This window comes from Symsagittifera roscoffensis, chromosome 3 (assembly GCF_963678635.1).
Source record: "Symsagittifera roscoffensis chromosome 3, txSymRosc1.1, whole genome shotgun sequence".
Taxonomy (NCBI): domain Eukaryota; kingdom Metazoa; phylum Xenacoelomorpha; order Acoela; family Convolutidae; genus Symsagittifera; species Symsagittifera roscoffensis.
In genome coordinates this window covers 9,310,171-9,337,385 of record NC_087064.1, presented here as the reverse complement: position 1 = coordinate 9,337,385, position 27,215 = coordinate 9,310,171, and the positions used below count along the sequence as shown (strand labels likewise).

General features: G+C 38.3%; 2 protein-coding genes across 7 annotated transcripts in view; one reads left to right on the top strand and one right to left on the bottom strand.

The window, feature by feature from the left end:
* The first annotated feature begins 5,600 nt into the window (after nt 1-5,600).
* On the top strand, nt 5,601-9,555 carry LOC134841553 (CMP-sialic acid transporter-like). Its single transcript, XM_063857584.1, has 3 exons — nt 5,601-5,994; nt 6,400-6,662; nt 9,511-9,555. The coding sequence occupies exons 1-3, from the start codon at nt 5,601-5,603 to the stop codon at nt 9,553-9,555; spliced, it is 702 nt and encodes a 233-aa protein (XP_063713654.1).
* A 1,308-nt stretch (nt 9,556-10,863) lies between these two features.
* The window catches only part of LOC134842650 (multiple epidermal growth factor-like domains protein 8), a 29,020-nt gene continuing 12,668 nt past the window's right edge, over nt 10,864-27,215 (bottom strand). For all 6 annotated transcript variants that reach the window (XM_063859091.1, XM_063859090.1, XM_063859094.1 and 3 more), the window contains 4 exons: nt 21,677-26,322; nt 20,494-21,454; nt 14,777-15,076; nt 10,864-13,065 (listed from right to left, as the gene is read on the bottom strand). In XM_063859091.1, the coding sequence (XP_063715161.1) occupies nt 11,347-13,065; nt 14,777-15,076; nt 20,494-21,454; nt 21,677-26,322 (7,626 nt within the window). In that variant the 3' untranslated portion in view covers nt 10,864-11,346. The remainder of the gene's footprint in view (nt 13,066-14,776; nt 15,077-20,493; nt 21,455-21,676; nt 26,323-27,215) is intronic.

Genomic DNA, 27,215 nt, shown 5'->3' with positions numbered 1-27,215 from the left:
GCAATAAATTCGAAAATTAGTAGAGGCGATAGAAAAATAGTCGCGACATAGTCGTAAAAATAGTCGCGGCTGTCAAAAAATTGATCGCGGCATAGTCAAACTCCGGCATGGTCAAAATTAGTCTCCTCGGTCGAAAAATTGGTCGAGACATGATAAAAAAAATTAATCGCGGCATGGTCAAATTGCGGCATGGTCAAAAAATAATTGCGGCGGTCAAAAAATTAGTCGAGACATGGTCAAAAAATTAAACGCGGCGGTCGAAAAATTAGTCGCGGCGTGTTTGAAAAACTAGTCGCGGTGGTCGAAAAAGTAGTCGCAGCGTAATTGAAAAACTAGTCGCGGCGGTCACAAAATTAGTTGGGGCGGTCGGATACATAGATACATGCATACATACATACATACATAAATTTTTCGGATGAAAAAAAAAACCTCATTTGTTTGTTTTACCTGCGTCGAACTCTTTCGAAACGTCTTTTTTCAGTCGTTTTTACCCGATTGCTTTTTTTTTCGGTCTCGCCAAATGCCGTTAGTTTTCCTTCGGTCGCACCGATCGCCATTAACTTTTTTTCCGTTGCGCTGGTCCCGATTAAACTTTCTTTAGTCGTGCCGATCACGGTTAACTTTCCTTCGGTCGCGCCGATTGCGGGCACATTGCCGCGGTCCGAAATGTATGGAAAACACAATTTTGGTCAAGGCGGTCTGAAAATATCCAATTTAGAACGCGGCAATCTGAAAACGTCAAAAATGATCGCATCCGTCTGATAATAAAAGTACAACATCGACCCGGGCGCTGAGCATGAGTGATGGAACTTCCTCCTTAACTGATGAATTGATCATAATATTGCATCGCATGCATATATATTAAACTTACCGCAGATGACTGTGTGAATAAATGTTAAGATCTGATTTTTTGAAGTAAAATTTTTGGAAAAATTTGATCCGATCTGAGTGTTGATCTGACCAGTTGTGTGTTCAAAAAAAAAATTGTAATACAATTTTACCAAAAAAATAACATTGTAATGTTTTTTTCCTAAAACAAAAAGCGCAGTTATTGTACTTAATGTTAGTGTTTCGAAAAAAAAATTTGGAAAAATTTGAATTACGAAAGTTAAGCAAATGCGAGGACAGCCCAAAATTTTTTTAAAATCAAAAACAGCTGACTTTCAAAAATTACCGGCAATTTTCTTCCGCTTGTCATAAAACAGAACTTTTGGATTTTTGGATTTTTTTTACCTAATTTTTAGTTTTTCTTTGTTCTGGCTTTCGAAGAAAAAAATAATGCACGGAGTGGTTTTTTATTCAGACCAATCCTCAAAAATTTTTCCCTCGCGGAATTGATCTACTGATCTTTCTGGTTCGCGCTCACCAATAGACTACCCTGACTTAAATATTGCTGTGAAACGCTCACTAATAGACTAACGTGACTAAAAGAATCCGGTTATACTTTGATGCTGAAAATTGAACGCGCATTATTTACGCTTTTCGAAGTATCCCGCACTACAAAATCGTTCCAAACTCAATTGAGGCAGGCTAAATAGCTTTCATTATTTCCATACAGCATTTTTACAATTCAGCTTAAAATTCAAATTTTTTCACCATTTCATTAACCAAAAACTATTCGAGACCAGTTTATGGACATTCGGAACATTCAGGACTTTGCCCTTATACGAGCAGCTTTGTTTGTAATTGAAGAAAAAATTATTTTTTTTTGAGTTTCTTGATTCTTTTCGTTGCTTGATTTATTGCTGCTGATACTTTTTTTTCTTTGGAATACTTAGATTAAAATCATTTTTTAAATCGAAAAATTTTTCGACCTTGTCTTCAATTCGTATTATAGGAAATTCGACGTTGTTTAACTTATGCTTGTATATGCTTGATTTCTTTACTAAGTGCCTTTTCTTTTCCTTTTTAATGGTCTTTATCCTGTCTTCAATTGACACATAGACAATAAATAACACATAGACAGCATGAATTTTTCCGTAAAATGGTGGATATTCTTGTTTCAAATACATCAACCTCGTAGTTGAAATTGGTAAAAAGACCGAAACAGGTTTCCAGTGATCTTGATTTTCAAGTTGTTTTCCAAGTTTTAAGAAATTCCTTATTTAACTATGTCGTTTTATTTATAAATCTACTGCTTCGGTTATTTTCAATCCAAAATTGAAGTCCTCAAGTTCAAATCACCACTCAAAGACAACTTTGGGCATTGAATATTTGTTTTTTTTTAATGTTTTTGCATTTGATTAATTCATAGTATTCATGTATCACATCAGTTCATGAGTTCCGAAGTTTTGTGTTTCCATTAGCACAAAGCAGACAAGATTATCAGGCTTTGACAAACAAAAAGTGACCTTATTTCAAAAAAAAAAATCTGTGCTCAACATATTCCGTGCTGAGGTGTGTTCGACTCATGATTCGACCGACATGGTCGAACGGAATCCGATTTTCGTCGCAAATTAAGACGGTCGAACTATATAATAAACACTATAATCGAGCAAAGTCGAATCATGGGTCGAACAGGGTCAAATCATGAGTCAAACAGGGATGAGTCGAACAAATATTGCGGTCACACAAAGTCGCAACATACCCATTTTGAGTCGCAATAGTCGCCACATACCCGATTTGGGTCGAAATGGTCGCAAACATACCCATTTTGAGTCGCAATGGTAGCAACATACCCAATTTGGGTCGCAATGGTCGCAACATACCTTTTTTGAGTCGCAATGGTCGCAACCTACCCAATTTGGGTCGTAATGGTCGTAACATACCCATTTTGAGTCGCAATGGTCGCAACATAAGTCCCCGACCTCAACCCGGGAACCAAAAAGTGCTTGACCAAGTCGGTCAAAACATAGCCAAATTGGGTCGAGTCGGTCAAAACATAGTCTTTTTTGGTCTGGTTGATTGAAACGTAAGTCCAACAACTCAACCCGGGCTATACGAATCTACGATGCTGAAGTTTGTGGCATTATATTTTGCGGCTGCGAAGTTTTTGACACATGATTTGACAGAAATGGTCAAATGATGTCCAAGTTTCGTTGTAGTTCAGGACGCTTCGGCTAATTCCCGGTAAAAGCAAAAAACTTCCGATAAAATTGAACAAAGTCGAACGATGTCCGGTAAAGTCGAACAAAGTCGAACAATATCCGGTATAGTCGAACAATGTCCGGTGAAGTCGAACAAAGTCTACCAAAGTCGAACTATGTCCGGTATAGTCAAACAAAGTCGAACAATGTCCGGTAAAGTCAAACAAAGTCGAACAATGTCCGGTATAGTCAAACAAAGTCTAACAATGTCCGGTAAAGTCTAACAAAGTCAAACAATGTCCGGTAAAGTCTAACAAAGTCAAACAATGTCCGGTTCAGTCTAACAAAGTCGAACAATGTCCGGTAAAGTCTAACAAAATCGAACAATGTCCGGTAAAGTCTAACAAAGTCTTACAAAGTCGAACAATGTCTGGTATAGTCGAACAAAGTCGAACAATGTTCGGTAAAGTCGAACAATGTTCGATAAAATCGAACAAAGTCGAAAACGGACTTCGTTTTACTCAAAAAGTCGAAATCGGACATCGTTCGACTGAAAAAGTCGAAAACGGACATCCTTCGACCGTTTCGATCAAATCATGAGTCGAGAACCTCAGCCCGGGCAGCACACTCCGTATTCAACACATTCCGTGTTCGTTTCAGATGAATAAGTATAGCTGAGGTCCGCTAGTACGAAAAAAAAATCTCGTATACCCATTGGTACTTATTATAGAAATCTTTAACGCAAGTTTTTAAATAACTTCATTACTTTTATGGTGGAGTGTTTAGCTTTTTCGCTAAATGTTTTGAACTATTATTTTAACCGTGATATGGGTAATTCGGACTGTTCGGGGGATGTTTGAAGAGCCGTTAACTTTTTCTAATGTATTTGTGAGGGTGGAAACAAAAAAAATCACTTAAAAAGAAATTCTTGTAAGTTTTAAGAAATCTAAGGAATCCTTGTAAGTTTGACCGCAGTTCATTTCAGATAAAAGTAACAAGATATACAAGATATTTATCAACTGCGCATTTAAGCTATCAAGTTATCAGGATTTTCAGTTTTGAGTACCTCCCACACCCCCATTTAGTTCTTTTCCTTTTTCAACTTAGGGGGAAAGCATGGAATAATTATTAAACACAAGATTCGATTAAAAAAACTTAATTTTGCATCCCGCGTACACAGTGCGTCTCTCGTATACTACCCCGATCAACACGCGACGCCCCCCCCCCCCCCTACCCAATTTTCAGCACAAAAGTCCCATAATGAATGAAGGAAAAGGACGAGATACGAATGTTCCATAGAATCTAAATGTTCCACTAAATGTAAATGGGAGAATAGTTTTCATCAATAATTTCAAATCATCAATATAACTATTGATCAGTCTAAGCACAACCAAATGGAAAAAATGAAAGCCCCAAACTTCTCTGTTTTTCCTAAGAGATCCAATATGTAGACTTCATCATAATTGGCTTAGCCTAAGTGATGACTTTTGACTTCTCAAGAAATTCCACTGTACTTCTATAGATATCCTCTAAAACCAACGCTTCAAATCAACCAAACTTCTTGCTAAAAAGTTCAAAATTACGAAATGGACCCAATTAAATGCAACTCCACAATTTTAAATATGTTGTTTTGAGGGTTCAGTTGTTTTGATAATTTATTGGTAACGGAGGCGTAGCGATTAGCATGTGTGCCTGTAAGCATGCTTAAATTGCTTTAACTGGGTGTGCTTTCAGACGAAAAACATTTCAGCCTAATTTAAAAATAGTTCCGACAACCACACGATTTGTTAGAGGAGATAAAATTTCATTTTCGCCTAACTAAAAAATCGGCGTAGTGCACGCAGTTCGAGATCGCAAAATTGAGCAAATAAAGTGTCAAATAGTGACTTTTAAGAAAATATAAGACAACATTTTTTACATGGGCAGGCAACCGACACACATACTAAAGTGGGATCTCAATTTTATTCAATGTAGGAACCAACAATTATTTTGAAGCGCTTTCTGCCTACCTGTGCGTCGAAAATGTCATTTTTTCTGTCGGTTGTTTCCGCAACAGCGGCGTGACATTTTCATTCAAACTTTTGTCGGAGAACCTTTTTGCTTAAGCACACTAAATGCAATGCAACTAAATAGAAAGCAACTAAGCGATACGGCATTTAGTTTGAATTTCAAGCCTATTGGAAATACTTACTCAAGATGGAAACGAAAACTTTAGGCCAAAAAATAACCGGTAAGCCTCATAATTAAATTATGCTTCTAAAAAAAATAGTAAATTTATTTTCGAGGGTTCATGTGGAATTTTTTTTTGTATATTCATAATAGAGAAAAAACTTTCCGCATGAACCCTGAAAAAAAAAAACAAATTAACTATTTCTTTGTAGGCTTGCATTGAATTTCGTCGCTCGGAGTATCTCAATCTTCATCAAAATTACGATGAACAAAGAATTTTCAACAAAAATGATTGTTCCGAATTCCATCATCTCCGAAACTCCAGATGATTGTCAAATTACCAGAGTGAGACCTCGATTATCATCAGAACTGAATTGTATTTTGTTTTGTTTTTTGACAGTTATCATGACAATTAATATCGTGCTAGTGAATCAATCACGAAATATCAACTACAACGATTCTTCGAAAGATTCTCAGTCAAGCATGTACAGTGCGTCGACTGCTGTTTTTATAGTCGAGTTTGCGAAGCTTACTTTAAATATCGTGCTTTTATTTTTATGTGAAAAAAGCTGGAACAAAAGCTGGAAAATCATCAAAGTTGAGTTTGTTCAAAACTGGCTGGAAACTATCAAGTGTTCAATTCCGGCTCTTCTTTACGTGGTCCAAAATAACCTTTCGTACATCGCTTTAACCTATCTTGACCCCGGTACCTTTGAGGTCACCTTGCAAATAAAACTTCTGACAACTGCAATTGTGATGCGATTACTGATGGGGAAAATTCTTAAAGTTTCTCAATGGGGTGCAATACTACTTTTATTAATGGGAATATGCTTGGCTGAATCGAGCGAAATTACAAATTCGGCTTCCATCAATGATTCGATAATGCCAATGCACGTGATCGAAAAACAAAATTTGACAAAATTGTCTAGTATCTCAGAAAACGATGATAATCCTCCGAAAAGAGTGGGGGAAGCTAAATTCTTGATTGGATTTTTTGCAACTGTTGCAATGACTTTCACCTCAGCTTTAGCCGGAGTTTATTTCGAAAAGCTTCTGAAACACGGAAAAATGAGCAAAAATTGCCAAAAAATGTTGAACAGACATGAACAAACTAAAAATTCACAAAAATCGTATGCCAGATTTTATTATTCACGGGAAATTAGCTCGCTGTGGGTCAAAAACTTACAAATGTTTCTGTTTTCAGTTCCAATATCGTTGATAGGATGTTTCACTCAAGATTCTTCAGAAATTCAGCAATTGGGATTTTTCCATGGATATGATTCTCGTGTTTGGCTTATAGTTTTCATATCCTCTGTTGGAGGTTTGGCCACTTCTGTCACGCTCAAATATCTGGATAATATCTATAAAAACTTCTCCAGCTCATTTGCCATAATTTTGGCGTCGCTCAGTTCGATTTACCTATCCGGGAAACAGTATGGGTGCTTTTTCTTCTTCGGAAGTGCGTTGGTTTGTGTGTCGCTGTGTTTTTATTACAAAAACGACAACTCTCCAAAAAATGAAACCATGATTGCTTACAATTCGCCATTATTGAAGAAATCATTTTTAAAAAACACAAAATCCCTTAATATTTAATGAAAAAGTTGAAAAATTATAAATCGATTTTTGCTATACCATTTTTTGAACAACAGTCTGCCTTATTTGAGCCATGAGTGAGATAAGTCAAAAAGAAAACCGCTTGAGGCAAGTTTGAATTAAGGCTATGTCAGAAAACAGGTATGGATCTAGGATGTTCTCGAGGGGGGGGATGTTTTTCAAAACATTTCGAAAATTTTGTCTACTACTTTTTTTGGTCGACCAAATTGATTTTCTAACTCTCTGAAATAAAGATATTAGTTCGATCAAATTTACTGCGTGGCATGCAAATTTTTGAAAAAACAGCCTTTAGGCTCTTTTTTAAAACTGTTAACCAATAAAAACGGTTTATTCAGCGCGTTCCCCCCTCCCACTCAAAACTACTATATATACTATATATTGGCGCCCTAAGCTAAGCGCCTTAAGAAAAACTTTAGTATCGGTCATCTAAAAATGGATGTCTTAAAATAGTACCAAAGGGTCGAAGGGTGGAATATCTGAGGTAGGCGTATAATCCCCCGCCTCCCTCTTCATCTTAATTAATAATAACTACACTAAAAAAGCGCCCATGATTAGTTTGGTTTAGGAAGAGATTAATTCAATAAATTTTGTTTCAGTAAAAATCAAGCGAAAAAATGATGAACCACAATTTTTTAAAATCTATCTCCTGCGATCTACCATAGTTACGGTGTTGGTTATGATCGAGGCAGGGGCACAAAGAAGTGGAACTATCTCTCAAAGAACATCCTTTTCCTAAATTATTTTCAGCAGAAATTTCAGTACTTTTCGCACATTTTCTTCAAACTTGAGTAGTGTATGTCAAGTAAATTCAGCGCGGGAAGGGGGTAGAGACCTCCATAAATAATGACAGGGAAATGACTATCCGGTCTCGACCCTATGTATTCACATAGATAATAGATTTCCCATGTAATAAGACAGGTTATAGGTTTCAGAAAATCAGAAGGTAAAATGGCAGGCTTCAGATTGTTAGTTTTTTATGGCACCCGATTGAGCCGATAGAGCAAGGTTTTAATTATTCATGGTAGATACCCTCCGCGGTGATTGGAGTCGCCAAAATTTGTCTGTAAAAATTCATGACAATCGGAAAATGGGAACAGTAGTTTTAATTATAAAGTTTTGCAAGTGGGGGAAAAGGAGAAAGAGCCGTATACGTTTATATTCTTGCCGAGCGAAGCATAAAACAATAATCGCTCGTTGACTACACAAATTAAAGAATCAACTACATCTGATGGTTGTCAGTAAATTTTTTTCAAAAATTCAATAAATAAAAAAAATAAAACGCTATTGACATGCACTTTTGATGTTTTCTCTTCCTGCGAATTTTGTTAGTCAGAACAAAGCCAACTAATAGTAGTGAACGCAAGTAAACAGAAAAACAAACAATGACTTTGTTGAAGAAATGTGAACTTTCAAGTTTTGAAGAAAAAAAATAGATGCTCTCTAAGCTCTTTGAACTTCAAAAGCAATTTATAACATTAACCCAACTCGAGAAAACTGGATCAATAGGTAAAATTTATATTCCATTGGAAATTTACAAAATAAATTCCCTTTTCGAAACTAGAAATCGTTCACGTTTTTTCGCTCCATTTCTAAATTCGTATTTGTAAAAATCTATTCGCATAACTTTCAGCAGTTTAATTTCAATTAAACTTAAAAAGTGCATATAAACCTGAGTGCATTCATAAATGCATTAGTATTTATGAATGCGCATCTATAGTTTTTAGAGCAATGTAAGACTTTTACCTGATAAGATATCACCAAGACCGATATAAAAGTCTTCACTACGTTCATTTTTTAAAAAGTTTTCACAATTATCGGTTCAGAAAATTTGACTCAGTTTCTATAGTTTATTTAAAGGCGAAAACATTCTTTGCGAACTGTCCGGAAACGGGATAAAAATGTGAATTATGACTGGGGTTTTTGTCCCTATCCGTTGTAAACACTGAGGGGAGAAATTTCCCACAACACCCTGTTGCTTGCAAAATCAGGGTTACAAATTTGCCACCACCCCATCTGGTATGACGTGATTTATGATTACTACTGAATTAGGCCACTAGGAACTCCTGTTACCTTGAAGATGTCAAAAGAAACATCAAAAACCATAAAAATTAGCCATAAACATAGTAATTTTTGCAAACTGGGAACAATTAACCAGGATCAATTTGGGGGGAGAAAATATGGATGTTTCATGAACTAACTTTGAGAATAGCCTCGATTTAACCGTCCAATGCAATGAAAACTTCGAGCGTTTGCGCCGAAGAAAAATCAAATACTTTCAAATTTTTAAGTCCCACTAACCACCGAATTACACACGCACCCAAACGCTTTTTCGGTCATCAAACGACGCCGCAAACGAGACCCGCAAGCAGATATAAAACAGGCCGAACCTTTAAAGCCGAAGAAAAAGAAAAGTAAGAAATCAAATAGAACGAATACTTAAAATGCTAATATGCTCACGATTTGTCTGTTGAAGCATTTCCAACAGAGGAAATTTTTTTCGCTCATCAAACGACGCAATATGAGGCCACTAAGTCGATATATAGGCCGAAACTTATTTGGACGAAAAAAGGAAACGAATTTGAATCGGACGTACATTTTAAATGCTAAGATGCACAAAAAAGGTCTGTTGAAGTAATTGCAACAGAGAACACCAGATAGTCATGCGAAAAAATTTTATCACAGGAAAATAGTCATTTACCAGGGGGTGCCGGACATAAAGCCGACGGCACTTCAGGCCGAAGCGTAAACTTAGGGACTTCAAGCCGAAAACTTTCTAATTAAGTCATGAAATATGATCAATTTGAAAAAAAATTTTGAAGATCTCATTTTCATGATCTTTCTTCAGTAGTTATTGGCGTTTTCATAAAATTTTAGCCTCCAAATGATGTTTGGTAAAGTTAAAATAAAACACGGTTGAAGATAGTTTTCTTATTTATAATTTATGCGTTTCCAAAACCAGCTGATATTATTAACAGATGCCAATTTTAATGATTCACTGTCATGAATAACGATTATGGACTAAACGTGCCTAAATTTTTGAAAAGCAACGTTTTAGATGATAAATAGTAATTTGAGGGAGTTGTCAAGTTAAAATTTCGGCCTGAAGACCCTTCGGCTGGAAGTCCTGTCGGCTTGTTGTCCTAGACCCACTTTACCAGGTTGCAAGACACTTGATGTCGCATGTGTAAAAGTAACTGAAGGTAGGCCAACAAGTTGAAGGGCCAAAAATAAAATAACAATGTCAAATAGCCAAAAATTAAAATTGTTATGCAAAATAACAACAGATTGTCGTGCTGTTATGCGATTGTCACGTCATTCTGATATAAATTACGATTTTTAAAGTAATTTTGGCTTCAATATATAATGGTTTGTAAATACGGCTGTTTGGTGAACATCCGCCGAGTAACTGGAGCGACTATTAGGCAATTGCATTCACTGAATTGTTAAACTACTGATACTTGTTTATCAGTACTTGTTTATACTAATCGTAACAGCAACAAGACTGCTCGTATATCAGGGCAAAGCCCTGGATGTTTCGACTGTCCCTTAATTCATATCGAATAGTTTTTGGGAAAAGAAAATATTGAAAACGTATACATTTTGGACAATATCAAAGTGTACATTTTGAGTCGTTTGAGTTTAATACGACCAATTAGCTAGCAAATCAATTCAATTTGGAGCAATTTTGTTGTGCGGGATAATTCGCCACGCATAAATATTTCGCGTTACGCTCTAAGTAATTTGAATAACTTCTTCAAAGCGCGCATAATTTAGTCCAGATAATGTCCAATTTGGCAATTTTTAAACCACCAAAACTTTACAAAAAATAATCGGTAAAATAACTTTTCAAATTTGAACTCAGGAAGTCGATATCTTTAATAGGGTATAAAAAAAGTTTTGTCTAAAACTATTATTTCGATCGGCGAAAATTGACTGAATAAAAAAACCACACCGAGCATAAATATTCCGTTTTACTTCGAAGTCGGAACAAAATAGAACAGCATGAAATGAAACATTGAGAACGTTCCTCGTTCATTTTAAAAGATTTCGAGAAGAATTTATTGCACTGCTATAATCGTATTTATAGAAAATCATGCCTTTCTAATCTATTTTTTGAATGATTATTTGAAACAATTTATGGGACCGCTTTCGAATTATAAATCTGAACAGAAAAAAGCACTCTGACTTCACTGCACTATTTCATCATAAATTAGTCTTGCTCAGCAAGAATTACGGGAAATGAATCATTGCAAATTAAGTATCAAATTGAGTATTTAGAAATGATAATGGGTCAATATGATTATAAACAAATTATTTCATTGCAAATTAAAGACTGTTAGTAGGCAGTTAGGACATCGTAAAAACCATAACCAGTTAGCAAAATAGTCTTACTAAAATTGCGTTTCTTTAAGAAATGATAAGGCATTGAAAAATCGGCAACCGATTTTTAATTTACAATTTATATACATGCAAAAAGAGTCCTGCTGTTTAAGCTTAAAAATCGTCGGCATTTCTTAGCAAGCCAATGCGCTTTTTTCTATCGATCCAAGGCCAATTTGGAGAAGACGTTACTTTTAGGAGACGGAGTTTGGTTGAACCCTTTGCCTCCAGTTGGACCACCCAGTCCCAATGGACTATCTGCGTTGTGAAAACCCCCATTGAACGACTTCTCTTTCCTCTTTTGATTCTGTCGATTTGTCAAGGTTGAGATAGAGCCCGATTGAAGTCCAGCTCCTTGTAGGAACATTTGGGCAGGTACTTGCTGTTGGAGTCTCGAAGGCGATGCTCCTCCATGTACAGGGGGAAGGTCAACTGTCAGATATGAGTTCTTGACATGACCTTTCTTTAAAGGAGGGTCAAATGCATGTGAAAGTGTGCTTGCATGGTGCGGAGTAGAGATCGTTGAATTGTAGATCGGGTTCTGACCCATAAAAGAAAGAGTGGAACTGGCTGCCGAGGGGTTCCCTAGTGTGTTGCTCTTCCGGCTGATTGTCATACTGGGAGTATTTGGAATTGTTTCGATGATCGGGAACTTATCGCACACTGAAATGACTGCAGACCCAAAGCATAGATTGAAGTTTTTACCTGGTAGTTCAAACATGACAGTTCCCACTCGCATCTTGTCGTTCTTTTTTAAGATTTGATAGCCAATAATTGACGGCGTGTATTTATTTTTCATTCTTGAATCAACAGTGAAATATCGCTGTGCGTTTTTACCACTTCGTGGTATAATATTCGAAACCGGTTGAGACTGGAAATTATATTCGCTGAAGAGGAAATCGACAGGGACGAACGGACTTCCAGATCCGAAAGGCGACGCTGCCGAGTACAAATTTCGGCCGTGACGATTCGGATTCACGAATCCTTCTGGTTGTGACAATCTTATATAAATGCAATACACGACTACTGTTAAAAACACTGTTAGTATACAGCACACTATCAGAATGGTAAGGATATGAACCACCCTCCAACTATTGTGCAACTGCTGCTGATATATTATTCCGTGTGCCTTTTCGACTGGCTGAGCATTGTGCACAGCAATAAAGAATCGATTCTGATTGAAGACAAATTTATCATGAGGTAGTTCGATAACAAAACGACCCGATATGTTGAGACCGTACAAAATGGAGTTCTCGTGCTGCATTCGAACGAATAGATCTCGCTTTCCGCCGGACTGATTTGCCCTGTAAAAGAAAACTTGCTCTTCCTCTAAAATTTGAGACTGCTTTTCACTTTTCGCTATTTTCACTTCCGAACTCAATTGTTCATTCTCTTCATCAGATACCAGTGTGAGGGTGGAGCGTCTCGATCTCGAAACCGCAGACTTGTTCGCATCTTTACCGGTTTCAATTTCATTTGAAGCAACTGGCCCTAGCTTTGCAAACTGGACTTTATCGTTGAGAGGGTCTAAGAGCGAGATCTGATCCACGTTGGGACTAGTCTGCGAGGAACTGCGCATTCTTATTATTTTCGAGCTTTTAGTTAGGTACACGTCAACCAATCCATACGAGATTTCAATTGTGATTCTTATGTTAACGTTTCTGTACTTGGGCTGAACATGGAAGAACGCAGCTTGTCCTGGCGATAGATCGTGGACATCGTATTCGGACTCCTCGGTGGACATGAAGTACTCGGAGTTGTCTGGATCTAGAAAGTATGTGTTGCTTGTCGAGTGCATCTTCCGATAGCATTGCTGTCCGTCCACGCCACTCCCTATGTACTGGGCTTTAGGATCCGATTGGTCACACAGAGAACACTAAAAATGATGTTTTCATGTACATTCATCATCATTCGAAAATATTCTTAGGGCAGTAAAATATGTAAAGAACAACTTTGTTCTTTATGATGATCCGTAAAATCACATGAACCGTAAAATTCATTTTTCGAGAATCAATGGAGTCTAGTTTACATAGTTACGTTAACTTCAATAGGAACTCATCAATTTTAAACAGATCTGCCGATTGAAAACATAGAAAAGAACCGAAAAATAAACCACTAGCAATCTATTTTGCTCATTTCTTGATTTAGACGAGTTTGTTTTGTCCTGTTTAGACAAATCTGCATTTCATCGCCAAGAGTTTTATCAATTTTTGATAATAAAACTCTTCATCGCCAAGAATTATATCAATTTTTGATAGTACAACGCTTTTCGACAACTTTATGCTATTTTAAATGTCGCCTCGCGAAACTAATGAAGCAATTCTTATTACCAAAAATAGCAACAGAAAAGTCTAAACAAAGAGGCGAACACAGTTTCGCAACAATTGCGACACATCGCACACATAACATTGCCAACTAGCAGGTATAAAATAATGCGGACCAAATAAGTTCGAAGAAAAAAATACTTTAAAAAGTCAAAACTGTACATCTAGAAATGTATATCTCGAATGATGTTTGAGGAAAACGACCGAAAAAAAAAACAACTTCCAGCATTATTTTTGCGCTGAGAAAAAATTTGTCGAGCCGGAACTAGGCAAAAAAATTTTGGGTAGAAGCCCGTTGAGCTGAAAAAACGTCCTTGAATATTTTGGTCCAGTAACAGTTTTATGACTACAAGTTGTTATGTCCCCCGAAGCATAAAAAGGCAAAAGCATCAATTTTCTCCCAGTTACGGACCTTTGTGACAGAACTAAGCTAATATGACATACCCCAAAATCATTTAAGCCCAAGAACCTTTCAAGCAAAAAGAAAACAAACATAGCCAACAGATAGTTGAAAAAGATTCAATGAACGCACGTGAACAGAAAAAAATAATGACTTTCTTTGAAAAAAAAAATTTTCAACTTCAAAAAAAAATACATGCCCATAAAGCTCTTTGAATTTCTAAAACAATCAATCATTGACACCTTTTTGATTATTTTCACCCAATTTGAGAAAACTGGATCAATAGGTAATCTTTTTATTCCATTGGGAAATTACATTTCCTTTTCGAAACTAAATTCGATCACGTTTTTCGTGACCATTACAATTTTTCTGTTCGATAGTGGAGTTTGCTGTCCTTTTAACATAGGAAATGAACTGAACTTAAAATGAAACCATCAGTCAAACCGCTAAAAATAAAATTTGAACCTAACAAACTTCAAGACTTATCCTGAAAAAAAATCGTCACGACCTATATAGGCTCATCGATTCATTAAAAATTTATATTTTCCACAATCATTTGGGACTTTTAATTTTTTTGATTAAAAAACCTAAATTACGAAAACTGGATCAAAATGTATCTTTTTCCGCTGTGAACTCTAAAAACTAAAATATACTACTGAAAAATCAATCATTTTTGGCGCCTTTGACTTCCATTGAGCAAATGAATTTGAAGATAACCTAAAATAAAAGTCAAACCTCACAACAAAAAACAAACGCTAGCGGATACAAATTTTAAGACTTTCCTGAAAAACAAGCACAAACTCCACGCTACGTAAATACTTGAAACTCTTTTCGTTCATTAGCACTTAAAATTGAAAGCTCACCTGTTTTTGTATTCTACACTTGGGGTCTTTGTCACATTGCTCTGGGGATCTGGTGTGACCTGTACACTGACATGCAGATCCATCGTCCTCGCTACATGAGTTGTTCCTCGCACCATGGTAGTTACAATTACACAGCACACAAGTGAACAGATTGGCGCTCTGTTTCTTCTTCCTATATCCCGCCCTACACTTCTCACAGTGCTGTCCTTCCGTGTTGTCTGAGCACCCGTAGCATTTCAGTTCTTCTTTCGAGTCCGTGCTCGGCCCCTCGTTGCCCACGAATGACGTGAACGATTCCACCTAATTATAATTATAATACAATTATAATAGGAAAATGATGAATTACTCTTTCACCTTCAAAAAATTAAACATTTTTCTTTTTATTGGCTGTTAAAGTAAATTAAGGTATAAATCAACTGAATAAACCAAATTCGGAGAAATTTATTAACGGTACGTTCTTTGATAAAGCCCATTTTAAACCGCAAATAATTCAAACTGCTATCTTAGTTTACATGCATGAAACCTTGTTTTACTGAGCAAATAACCTTGCGTTTAATAGCGTTGAGCTTTGTTTCGTTTGAAAGCGTTAAGCTTTGAGCATTAGTTTTAACACAAAAGCACATCATTGCAAGCTAGCTACTAAAGAATGAGACGGAAAAAATGAACAGACAGTTGACAGCCAACAGACAGTTGAAAAAGAGACAATGAAAGCAATTAATTAGAATTTCAAAAAAATATAGATATCCCTCCCTAAAAGCTCTTTGAATTCCTAGAACAATTTATGATTGGCACTTTTTTGATTAAAAAAACTGAGAAAACTGGATCAATAGGTAAATTTTTTTGCTGAGAAAACTGAAAACTAAACTCCATTTTCGGAACTAGAAGACGATCAAGTTTTTCGTGCCTTTTACTTTTCGTGGAGTTTGCCTTCTTTTAAAATGAAAAGAACTGAACTTCAAAAGAAATCAAGAGTCAAACCGCGAAAAGTAAACTAAAGTAAAAGTCCTGGAAAAAATCATCGCGCCCTATATAAGAGTCTGAGCGACATTCATCTACTCTTTAAAAAATTCAAGAAACACAACAAAAAGCATTAAATGAGTCTTTATTTCCAGCAAGTCGACAACGCGGTCATTCAGCCAAAAAAACAGCCGCTTTACAAAACAAAAAATTCCATAAATTATTAACATGGAAAAACTTTCAGCAATTAAGTTTGATAACTTTAAACTGTTGCAAGACAAACTACCTGAATTTTAATCAATCATTGTTTCCCTTGAAACGACAGCAATCAAGGCAAATAAGTAAAAAAACATAAGCCGAAAACATTTAGGACATATGAAGCTATCAAGCGGAACAAAATCAATCTAAAAGAAATATACACACTCAGGTCTTTTAATTTGATAAATTAGAGGAACACATCGATGACACATGCATCTACGAAAAAAAATGCTGACCGCCTGAAAAATTTCTGCATGTGGCAACTTAACTTTTTTAATTCTATATTTTATTTTTGTAAAGAAAGGCTCAGGTCGGGATTCGAACTCCTGCCCATAGGGTTCGGAGGCAATCACGTTACCTCTAGGCCAAGTGAGTAACCCTCTCGAAGTTGCTAAGGTTCACTAATAAAATAACTTCAATATTATATTTTACAGGAAAGTCGCAAAGCGCTATGGAGGCAAGGTTTAACTGAACGCAATGCTTAAGAACTTTCAGAGTCAATGTTTAAAAGGCTATCAAGTGTAAGGTTTAACAATTCATTTCTTGTTTCACAATAGATATATTTTGTCCAATTGAACAAACATACAAAGTTTTTGTAAAAAGTAGGCTCAAAGCACATTTACTTTCGCTTTCCATTCTTTGAACTTCTACGCGTGCTAACTTATGGTTACGTTTACGAGGAACTGGTTGAACTGAAAACCATTTTCTTTGAATTATAGCGCTGACTATGTCCAGGTGTCAATTAATCCCCGCCCCGCATCCTTCTTTTCATCCCTACAATGATCATTATTCGGATGCACCCCCTACCTTTCACTCCGTACCCTTTTTACCGTTCCACTAGAGTTGGCTATGTACTAGTACCACCTAAAACCAGTACCGTACGTACCAGTACGTACTAGCACATGTACTGGTACCAAATTTACTAGTACCGGTACTATCCCAACTCTAAGTTCCTTCTTTTTTAAAATGTATTCAGTTCCCTTTGTATTAACCACTAAGTCAAACCGCGAAAAGTAAACTTAAGTAAAATTCCTGGAAAAAAATAATCGCGCCCTATATAAGAGTCTGAACGACATTCATCTACTCTTTAAAAAAATCAAAATATTCAAGAAACACAACAAAAAGCATTAAATGAGTCTTTATTTCCAGCAAGTCGACAACGCGTTCATTAAGCCAAAAACAGCCGCTTTACAAAACAAAAAATTCCATAAATTGTTAACATGGAAAAACTTTCAGCAATTAAGTTTGATAACTTTAAACTGCTGCAAGACAAACTACCTGAATTTTAATCAATCATTGTTTTCCTTGAAACGACAGCAATCAAGGCAAATAAGTAAAAAAACATAAGCCGAAAACATTTAGGACGTATGAAGCTATCAAGCGGAACAAAATTGAACTAAAAGAAATATACACACTCAGGTCTTTTAATTTGATAAATTAGAGGAACACATCGAAAACACATGCATCTACGAAAAAAATTGCTGACCGCCTGAAAAATTTCTGCATGTGGCAACTAAACTTTTTTAATTCTATATTTTATTTTTGAAAAGAAAGGCTCAGGCCGGGATTCGAACTCCTGCCCATATGTTTCGGAGGCAATCACGTTACCTCTAGGCCAAGTGAGAAGCCCTCTAGAAGTTGCTAAGGTTCACTAATCAAATAACTTCAATATTATATTTTACAGGAAAGTCGCAAAGCGCTATGGAGGCAAGGTTTAACTGAACGCAATGCTTAAGAATTTTCAGAGTCAATGTTTAAAAGGCTATCGAGCGTAACGTTTAACAATTCATTTCTTGTTTCAGAATAGATATATTTTGTCCAATTGAACAAACAAACAAAGTTTTAAAAAAAGTAGGCTCAATGCACATTTACTTTCGCTTTCCATTCTTTGAACTTCTACGCGTGCTAACTTATGGTTAAGTTTACGAGGAACTGGTTAAACTGAAAACCATTTTGTTTGAATCAGTTCCCTTTTATAATGTTAAGTGGTTCACCCCCCCCCCCCCCTTCCACCGACGAATTGAACCCATCTCTCCCCCCACGCACGCCTTGACCACATGAAATGGTTTCCCAATGAAACGATTTACGAAAAACAACACTAGCCACCCCTCACGCACGCGTTTCTCCCCTCAAAGTTTACCCCCTGCCCCTCTGAAAGGGTGTCTAACTTATTTTCTTCTGCATATCGCGATCGATCGACTCTCACTTTCTCATTTATTGATTATTTCTATATAATCGTCAGCATCATTAAAGCGTCAGTTTATCATTTAATATCCTTGGCATATTTCAGTCTTTTTGTTTGTTTGTGTGTGTGTTTGTCTGTGTGTGTGTGCGTTTGTCAATGTAAGTGAGTCTCATATATGGGTCTTTGATGAAGTTAAGATTTTTTCTACATAGCTTGCATGCTAGATAGCATCTGAGCGTTTGTGAAATTGAATTGGACAGGCTGTGCCAGTCTAAACGATCGCCGCTTTTTTGGCTCGCGCCATTTCATAATCACTCACTGTTATCTGTTTTGCCATATTTTTACCGTCAAGCCTCCCAAGAACAGCCAATAACTAATTGAGCAAACTTTTAAAAGGCCGTGAAACGTATAACCGACGGTTTTGATGACCTTCGTTCAAAATAGGAGCTTGCAATTTCGCGCGTGAAAACATGTTATAATGAGGAGCTGTCTAAGCTGACACAAGATTTCACCAAAGAATATATGTCACGCTTCCGAAAGATAATGCAGGAAACTTTTCGCACATAAAAACAGACCGCCTGAACTGCCCGCATCGAGCTATGATGGACTTCGTCATAATTAACACCGACCCCAATCATCCACAAATTAGTCAACTGCTAGGCTTGACAATGGAAGATGAAGCATGCCAGTATTTTCAATTGAAGCCTGAAATTACCACGTATGACAAGGCCCTGCTAATTCGCCAAATAGAAGAAAAACCGGCGTTGCAGATTTCCAACGTCGAGAAGACTGGAGCCATCAATTCCTAAGTTGGTAATTTTGAAGAGTGATTTAATTAACCAACTGTGAACTGTTCAAGAAATGTCCTACCAGGATTTCTTTTTGATTTCAGTGGCACCAAAGACCATTCCAACAATACCTTTGTCACCCGCCAACTCTTTCAGTGATGAAAACAAAAACGGAGCCGGAACAATGGCCAAGAACAATTCCCAGTCGGCTTATTTTTGCCAGGTGGGTGAGCAAACATTTTTTCAAAAAACAGTTTTAAAAAATTCATTGGTTCCCCATATTCCTGACTGGACTTGATTAGATTCTCATGATGAACACAGAGGCGAAGTTGCACTTCGCCACAAGCAAAAATATGACCGATAACGCTACTGGGAAAATGTGAAAGATTAAAACTTTGAGTTTACATAATTTCTTAAGTGACTCACGCCAATTATGAGTCTTTATAATTGCTTAGTGACGCAAACCAATGATGACGCATTAACAGTACCAGTCAATTAAAAAAAAACTATTGAAAAAAAACTTACCAAGAAAATGCCTCGAGTTATAGAAGGAACAATTTTCAAATAGCATACGAAAAAGTTCATTGAAAACATCAGACCCTGCCCAGGTTCGAACCCTTATTTTGTTGCGGGTCTCCTTCCCTTCTACGCTACAGTCGCATGATACCTTGAAGCTAAAAGGCTATTTGTAATATAAAAGTCAGTGTAAATATCCTTAGCATTGGTTGTACTTAATAGCTGTTTTTTTTAATCTTATGCACACACTACAATAAAAGAACTCTTTCAAAATGAACACTAATATTTGCGAATTAGGTTGAAAAAAAAAGAGAATTCATACTTTCACATAAGCTTTGCTTGTGTAGAAAGACCCTTTTGATGATAAAGCTAAGCTCTAAGTATTAATCACATCATAAAAACTTTTTAGAAATGCTTGCCTGACCAAATTTATACACATTCTCTTGATTACATTCTCATGATTAAAACTCCTTGGATTCTCAACTCCTTGGATTAAAAAAACAATTATTGACAAAAAGCTTCTAGAAACATTGGAAACAACCAGCCAAGACGAACGCGGTACCAAATGGAATGGGAACGAACGGAGTCAAACACGAAAGAAAGAAGTAACCAAACATTGGCCGAGACGTCTTTTTGGTCCGATGACTGATAAACCGATCATTTGAAACGGAATTGACAGAAAAATCGACCCTCAGGAAAAGAACGAGCAAAACCCAAGAAGCCAATTTCGAACTAAACGTTATAAGAGACATGAGGGATTAAACGAGCAGGTGGTCAATGATACACCACACGAGAATCAAGTTCATTTTAAGTTAGGATGTGAGAAAAGCTGTTTACGGGAAAAAAGTTCTAGTTCCCGATTACAAGACACTTGCTTTCGCAAGTGTAATTAAAAATGTGGAACTTTGTTTGACACTGATAGTTTTTTTGAGCAAAAAATAACATTGCAACCCAACACCGATCATCTCTAGTCGGTTGTCAAAGTTCTCTCAATTCTTTAAACATAAACTTACGGTAATTTTGGATTCATCTTGTTTTAAGTTGTCCCAGTAGCAAATTGAAGTTTTGTTGTTGCATAAATCGAGACAACTTTTACAACGACTCTGGGGCTGTACTTGTAAGTTGGTGGCAACTCCGTAATACGTCGCATTACATTGGCTGCATTTTGTTTCTTCTGAATTCGTACTGAAAAGACATTTGGTACAATACTTTGGATCTTCGATGGGTTTCTTGATGTCACAATTACTGTTCTCGTTACAAGCGCATTTCTCCAAACATCTATCTCCCGCATACCCGAAGTCACAATCACACACGTCAGGCGCTGAACAAGCTCCGTGGGGTCCGCATTCGGGATCACACTGGGGCTCGCATAATTTAGTATTTTCATTTCTCTTGTACTTGTCTTTACACTGACACAGGTACCCAAGAGGACAAGCTTCTTTGTCTCGCTTGCAATCCTCGCAAACTTCTCGCTCTAAGTCGCAATCGTGGTGTCCATTTCGACACTCATTTTCATCGCTACACGACTGGTATCCCCACTGATGTCCCGACAGTCCGTCGAACTCACCGGGAAGCTGTCCAATCGGTGAGAAGCCTCCGTGACCTCCCGGATGTGAGGACTCGTCTCGTTCTTGGATGAAAGCCGAAATCACCGAATCACTCGTGCATCTACCACCTTCCGAATTGGGTCCATCTAAGTTACCGGCTAGACAAATACCTCGACCTCCGATTTCTGGGTTAGAACTCTGAAGTGAACAGTAACCACAGTGACGCATATTGACACAATCGATACATCGAGAGAATGACTCGCATGGTTTCGGACACTGGTCGGCCGATCCGCGGACAACCATGTCACATACTCCGTCCAAACACAAAACTGGCTCAAAAGTCGGAGATATGCACCTGTCTAGTCCAGTAGCCCAGAAGCAACTCCTCCAGCCCGAGTCAGATCCCCCGCGAGAGTCCAGACACGATCTGCAACAAATGGTAACGTTCTTAGTATCCAAAACTTTAGACTTAAAATTTCTCCAGCGACACTACAATATTTGAATGCAGTAATTCAAAAATTTAAAACACCATAAAATTATATCAGAACAATAACCAAGATAAAATTTATTTCTGGCAAGATAAAATTAATTGTTTCATTCAAATCAATCCATTTTAAGTGCTATTCATAACATGTGCTAAATTACTCACTTGCAGTCGAGGTACTCGGAACACCTCCTCGGACAAGTCTCTAGGGTGGTTGCTCCTCCAAACTTGGTATAGTCGCCCAGATTCTGTCTCACAATTCCAATCTGGCTGTAGTATTTCTGACAACTCCAGTCAAAAATTGGATTCGCATTGATCACTTGCTTAGAGCCCTCGTAATTTGACTCACTCCTTGCATTTTGTGTGAAAATACACTCTAATCTTTTGTCGTTGGATTCTTGCTGTCGATCTTGAATTGCCATGCACTGAGAGCACGTCGAAGCAACACACACATTGTGCTCCGGACAAAACTCTCGAGATGAATAGGTTGTGAAGTCATTATTTTCACAAGTCACCTGGAGCGAATTACACGACAGTCCTTTTGAAATACATCGCTGCATTTGACACTTTTTACACCAATGACAAGGTGAAGGTGCTTTTGAGAAAGGATCCGGGGCTAGACATTCAGTGCAACTCGTTAGTGCCTCGCAGGTCGGCTTCAAGTTCACTTTACTGTTCGCAATCGAAGAGTGACACGCGTTTGTCCCTCTAAGTGAATCACGGTTCGGCATACACTTTCGATTCCCTGGCTCGTAACGTTTGCAAGACTGGTCTTCAGAACAGTACATACACCCTGACACCTTGAAGCATCTGTCCATTGCAACTGAACTAGATTCGCGTCGTCCGGTGGAGGTAAAGCTTTTGGTACTTAACAAGTTGCAGATATCCAGAGGCATTAGTAAGCTAACGACTCTCGAAAGATAGCGACCGTTGAAACCCCCGAAAATGTAAATTTTGTTTCCAATAGCAACTGCGTCGTGACCGATGACAGGTTCCCACAAACCCAAGTTAACGAAACTATCACTCGGTAAATTTACACCCGGAATCATCCATGTATTACACTTCAGTTGGTAAATATACGTTTTGTTAGTAAAGTCATGATCATGCGTTCTTCCTCCTAGCACTACCATGTAATCATTGACGACCACAGATTTATGCAACATCATTTTTGGTGGTGTTCTTCCGTCTTTCGGTTTTATAATGGTCCAAACTGCTTTCCACTCAGACAAATCGGCACTCCGACTCTCAATAGTGACCAAAAATAACGTGCGACTTAGGTCTACTTTTTGAGATCCCCACGTATCATACAACATGCCTCCGTAAACGTAGAACGCTTCCGCGTCTCTGTAATATACAGTGGAATGGCAGTATATTCCTAGAGGGTAATCACCCTTAAGTTGTAGCGCTACGAATTTACTAGTGTCCACGTGATATAGAATAGTCATATTGTTGTATCCTTCGTCTGGCGAGTATCCACCGATGATCAAAAGTATGCTTTGTTCGGAGCTTTTCGGAAGTTTGGCCGCGGTCATCGTGTGTCCCACTAACTTCGGAACCCAATTGGGAACCTCGACGTAATTCATCGACATCGAGGAGTCTGTGATTGAGCTAGATCCGACATCTGCCAAATATTGTACTTGCATGCTTCCACTGATTGACAGCCCGCTACCAAATCCTCCGTAAATAAAAACAGCATTGACTTTTTTGTTCATACTACTTTCTGCACTGAGTACCGATTTCTCCTCTACAATAGCAGCCGCAGAAAGTGAGTAGTGTATATTGTTGTGCAGTCCAGCGTTGGTGAAGAAATCTAAAGTTCTTTCAATTGTGTTGAAGGTCATTATTCTTGGCGGGGACGTTGGTGACTTAGCGAGATTCCCGCCAATTATGAAGATCTGGTTAGACAGCGCGACCATGCTATGACCACTTCTGGCTTTCTCAGAGTTTCCTTCGGCGTCTTCCAAAAGATCATCATACTCCAAGTTATACATCGCAAACTTGTCTGAAGTTTTGACTTCAAACCTTCGGATTTCTGGAGGTTCTTTGATTTCTTCTGTACAATTTGAGCCAAAGTAAGTCGGCCAACAGTCGCACAATCCACTAGGCAGGCATATTTTGCCATTAGCGCATGGGCGTCCAGCAGAATTATCACACAATGGAACTCTACAAAGATGACCTCCCCAACCATCAGCACATGTACATATTGAACTTCCAGACGCACTTGAGCCTGAGGTCTCTTTGAAGTGTTTCTTATCAGGGCAAGGAGCAGTCAATACTGTGTGTTCGGCTTCGAAGAACTGCAATGCATTGGTACCAGTACCCTCACGCTTCTTTGTATTGAAGACAATAGTCATCACTCCCGATTTAGCAATAACTACACGCTCCGGAGTTTGATCAGAGGTCGTTCGACCACAAAAAGATCCGAGGAGTCGAGAGGAACTCGCCGAAACAGACGACGAAGGTCGTGAGGATGGTGAGTCGTCAAGAGATGACGAGTCACCATTGATGCCGTGAACGTTACTTGGTTCACCGTCATACACATTCACAAATTGGTAATTGCAGAGAACGTTAATTCGTGTTATTTTCAGAACCATCCACGGAGTAAAAGAAGGTTGTTTGTCTTGCAATCCAGATTGTTTGCTGTGTGTAATTTTCCAAATACAAGAAGACATATTTTTCGCATTTGTTATTTCGCTTCCACCTTTGGATCCGAGGTAAATTATACCCTGGGTATTTGTCAACACTGCTTGACCGCTAGAGCATCCTTTATAACAAATTCCTCCATTTCTCGGATCTCCGTAATAGCTCTCCGCACATTTTTCGCAGTTCCGACCGATAGTGTTATTCACACACGTACACTCACCGCTTGCGTCACATCCAACTCCATGTCCGTTACACTCGCACGGTTGACACACCGTAGCATACTTGTCGCTTTTCTCACTTTTGAAGTACATTTCGTCGCATTGGTCACATCTGGATCCTTTGTATCCAGTTTCGCACTGTCCACACCGTCCCACGCTTGTGCAATTTGCCCGCTTGTTGCACCCGCAATCTCTGTTGCAGTCCTTCCCTGTGTACCCTTGAAAGCACTTACATTTGTAGCTTTGATCCACTTCGACACACACGCCGTGAATACAAAGAGGATCGCACGTCTCTTCACAAGAAGTTCCATCTTTACTCAAAGTTGTACCGGTTGGACATCTGCATTCATAATCTTCAGCGTTCTCTTCGCTTCTCTCACATGAAAATGGTTTATCACAGCCAGTTTTCAAACAATTCTCAACTGGACACGCATTGTACGTATAATTCCAAACATTTTTCAACCTTGGGAGACGTGCACGACAGTACGCGTTCTGGTTCGAATCGCCAGGCAAGAAGTTTCCCGAAACACAAACACCACTTGTGTCGCTGTAACAATATCCACATCCAAACTGAGCAACACAGTCCGCGCACGTGGTATGCTCGCTGCAGCTTTTACATAGCTGCTTCGATTGATGATCTCCGAGACTCGAGTCCACCCAGGACTTGCAGGATCCGTATGGGAACGATGTCAGGTACGATTGGAAAGGGAAACAAACGGGAGGGTCGTCACACCACGCACAGTGGGATGAGGGGTCTTTTTTACTCGTGCAATCCCCGCATGTTTTGCGTTCGGTGCACGGGTTGTGACATTGGTCTGCTCTCGTTGGGTTTTCACCTGCAATAGAGCTATCAACAGGTGGCTTCTCAATGCATCTCGGATGTTCGCCCTTTATCAACACAGCATCTTGTTGCCACCAAATACACTGTTGGTTATTTTCCATGTCAACACAAGACGTACAAGATGTGAAGTCGGAACAATTCACACAATGTTCCGGAGCGATAACTAAGGTTTTACTTGTTCCAGATTTATGATAACACTGTGCATCCACTGGTCTATCACTCGAAGAGTACCAGCCACAAGCCGGGTTCCGAAGACATGCAAAACAGGATTTCTGCGACTCGCACTCTTCTTGGGTCCACAAAACAGCCGGGAAGATGTAGGAACTAGGAATCAGTTCAAACTTTTTGTCTTTTTTCCCTATTATCCTAAGACCCATTGTGAAACCTGAACGTTGGCCTTCGATTTCTAGGGGCTTTAGTTTGTACTCATAATTAATTTTCACGTCTGAGTAAGCTTCGATCGCTTTTGTTAGGCACTCCACGTCCTCTGATGAGTCACCGATACATTGAGTTGATGCCGAGTAACCTTGTTCGTTCGAAATTTCAAAAGCCGACTTCAGAGCTCGAGTTGTCACCACATCCAGCTGGAATTTCTCGTCTCTTTGTTTAGTTTGAAAAGAAACGTTGAACGAAGTGCTGTAAACTATTACGTCTTCTTGGTTTCCTTCGTTTTTCACACTGCCCCATATATCTTTAGGAAGTCGCAGTAACCTCTCAGCCATAAATTTTTGGTATCTTTCGCTGTCGGTCAGAAAGTAAACGCCGTGAGGTAAATGCTCGTTCTGAGGGTATTGCCGCTCCTCCAGAATAATTCCTCTGAAGTTTTCCGCTTTCTGACAGGAGTCGAATGAATCTATGAAGGGAACTTGGTTAGTCATCGGATCTTTGTTCATCTTCAGGTATCCATTCCACTGTTCAATTTCGGCATCGTTGATGCACGCCGCTATTTCGTTTTTGGGCATGCACTTCCGTGTGTGGGCGCACCATCCGCAGCTCACCTGGTTGACCTGCCCTGAGCCCCATAAAGCACAAGATTGACAGTCTGTCAGAGCAGAACAGACGCCTGGACAGTAGCTCCTCAGGAAGTTGTCTTCAGATCCACAAATTTGCTACAGAAAATCATTCTATGAGTTATCTTCAAAATTTTTAGTATGAGCATCAAAAAACCATGAGAATATGGAGAAAATGCATATTTTAGCTAAGCTTGTAACATAGAGGTCAACATATTGTCTCAAGAAACAAAACCGTAGCCAACAGACAGTTGGAAACGTGTCAAAGAGTAAGGAAAGAGAACATAAAAGCGTAAGGAACAGTAGCGGATTTAGAGGGGGGTGAGGCGCGTAAAAATTTGTCAAATTAGGGTCTTTGTAGTGTTTTGGGAGAGCTCTTATATTCAATTTGGTCGACCTAAAAACAAAAATAGTCGAAAAAATTTTCAAATTTTTCTTTAAATCCGCCCCCCCCCCTCGAGAAATTCCTAGATCCGCGCCTGGTAAGGAACATTGAGAAATCCAATTTCAAACCCCGAAAAAACAAGATTCGAGCGTGAAAAATTAGCGTGGTCATATTTGAGAAATAAACCAAAAAACAACTAAAAGGAAAAAGTTTCAGAAAAGCCTAGCAACTCTCCTATATAGGTCACTTCACAAGCACACGCACTCACGCAGTAAAATAAACCATTTAGAAACTAAACCTAAATACCTTCAGACGATAACCAGAAAATCGAAAAATCATTGGCAAAAATAAGCGCAAAATTTGATCATTATATATATACAATGGTTGGAAACCAGATATTACATTTAAAGGGGATGGAGTTGATCGTTTGAGCAGGAAAAACAACGAAAGCCAAATTCGGACAAAGAATCAGACGAAGACTAATAAGCCAAAAAACAGAGCCAACAGATGGCTGGAAAAGTCTAAAAGAACAAGGAAACCAAAAAAAGTAGACTGAAATTTTTGAACATTTGCAACTTTCGATTTCTGAAAAAAGTACATCTTCAAA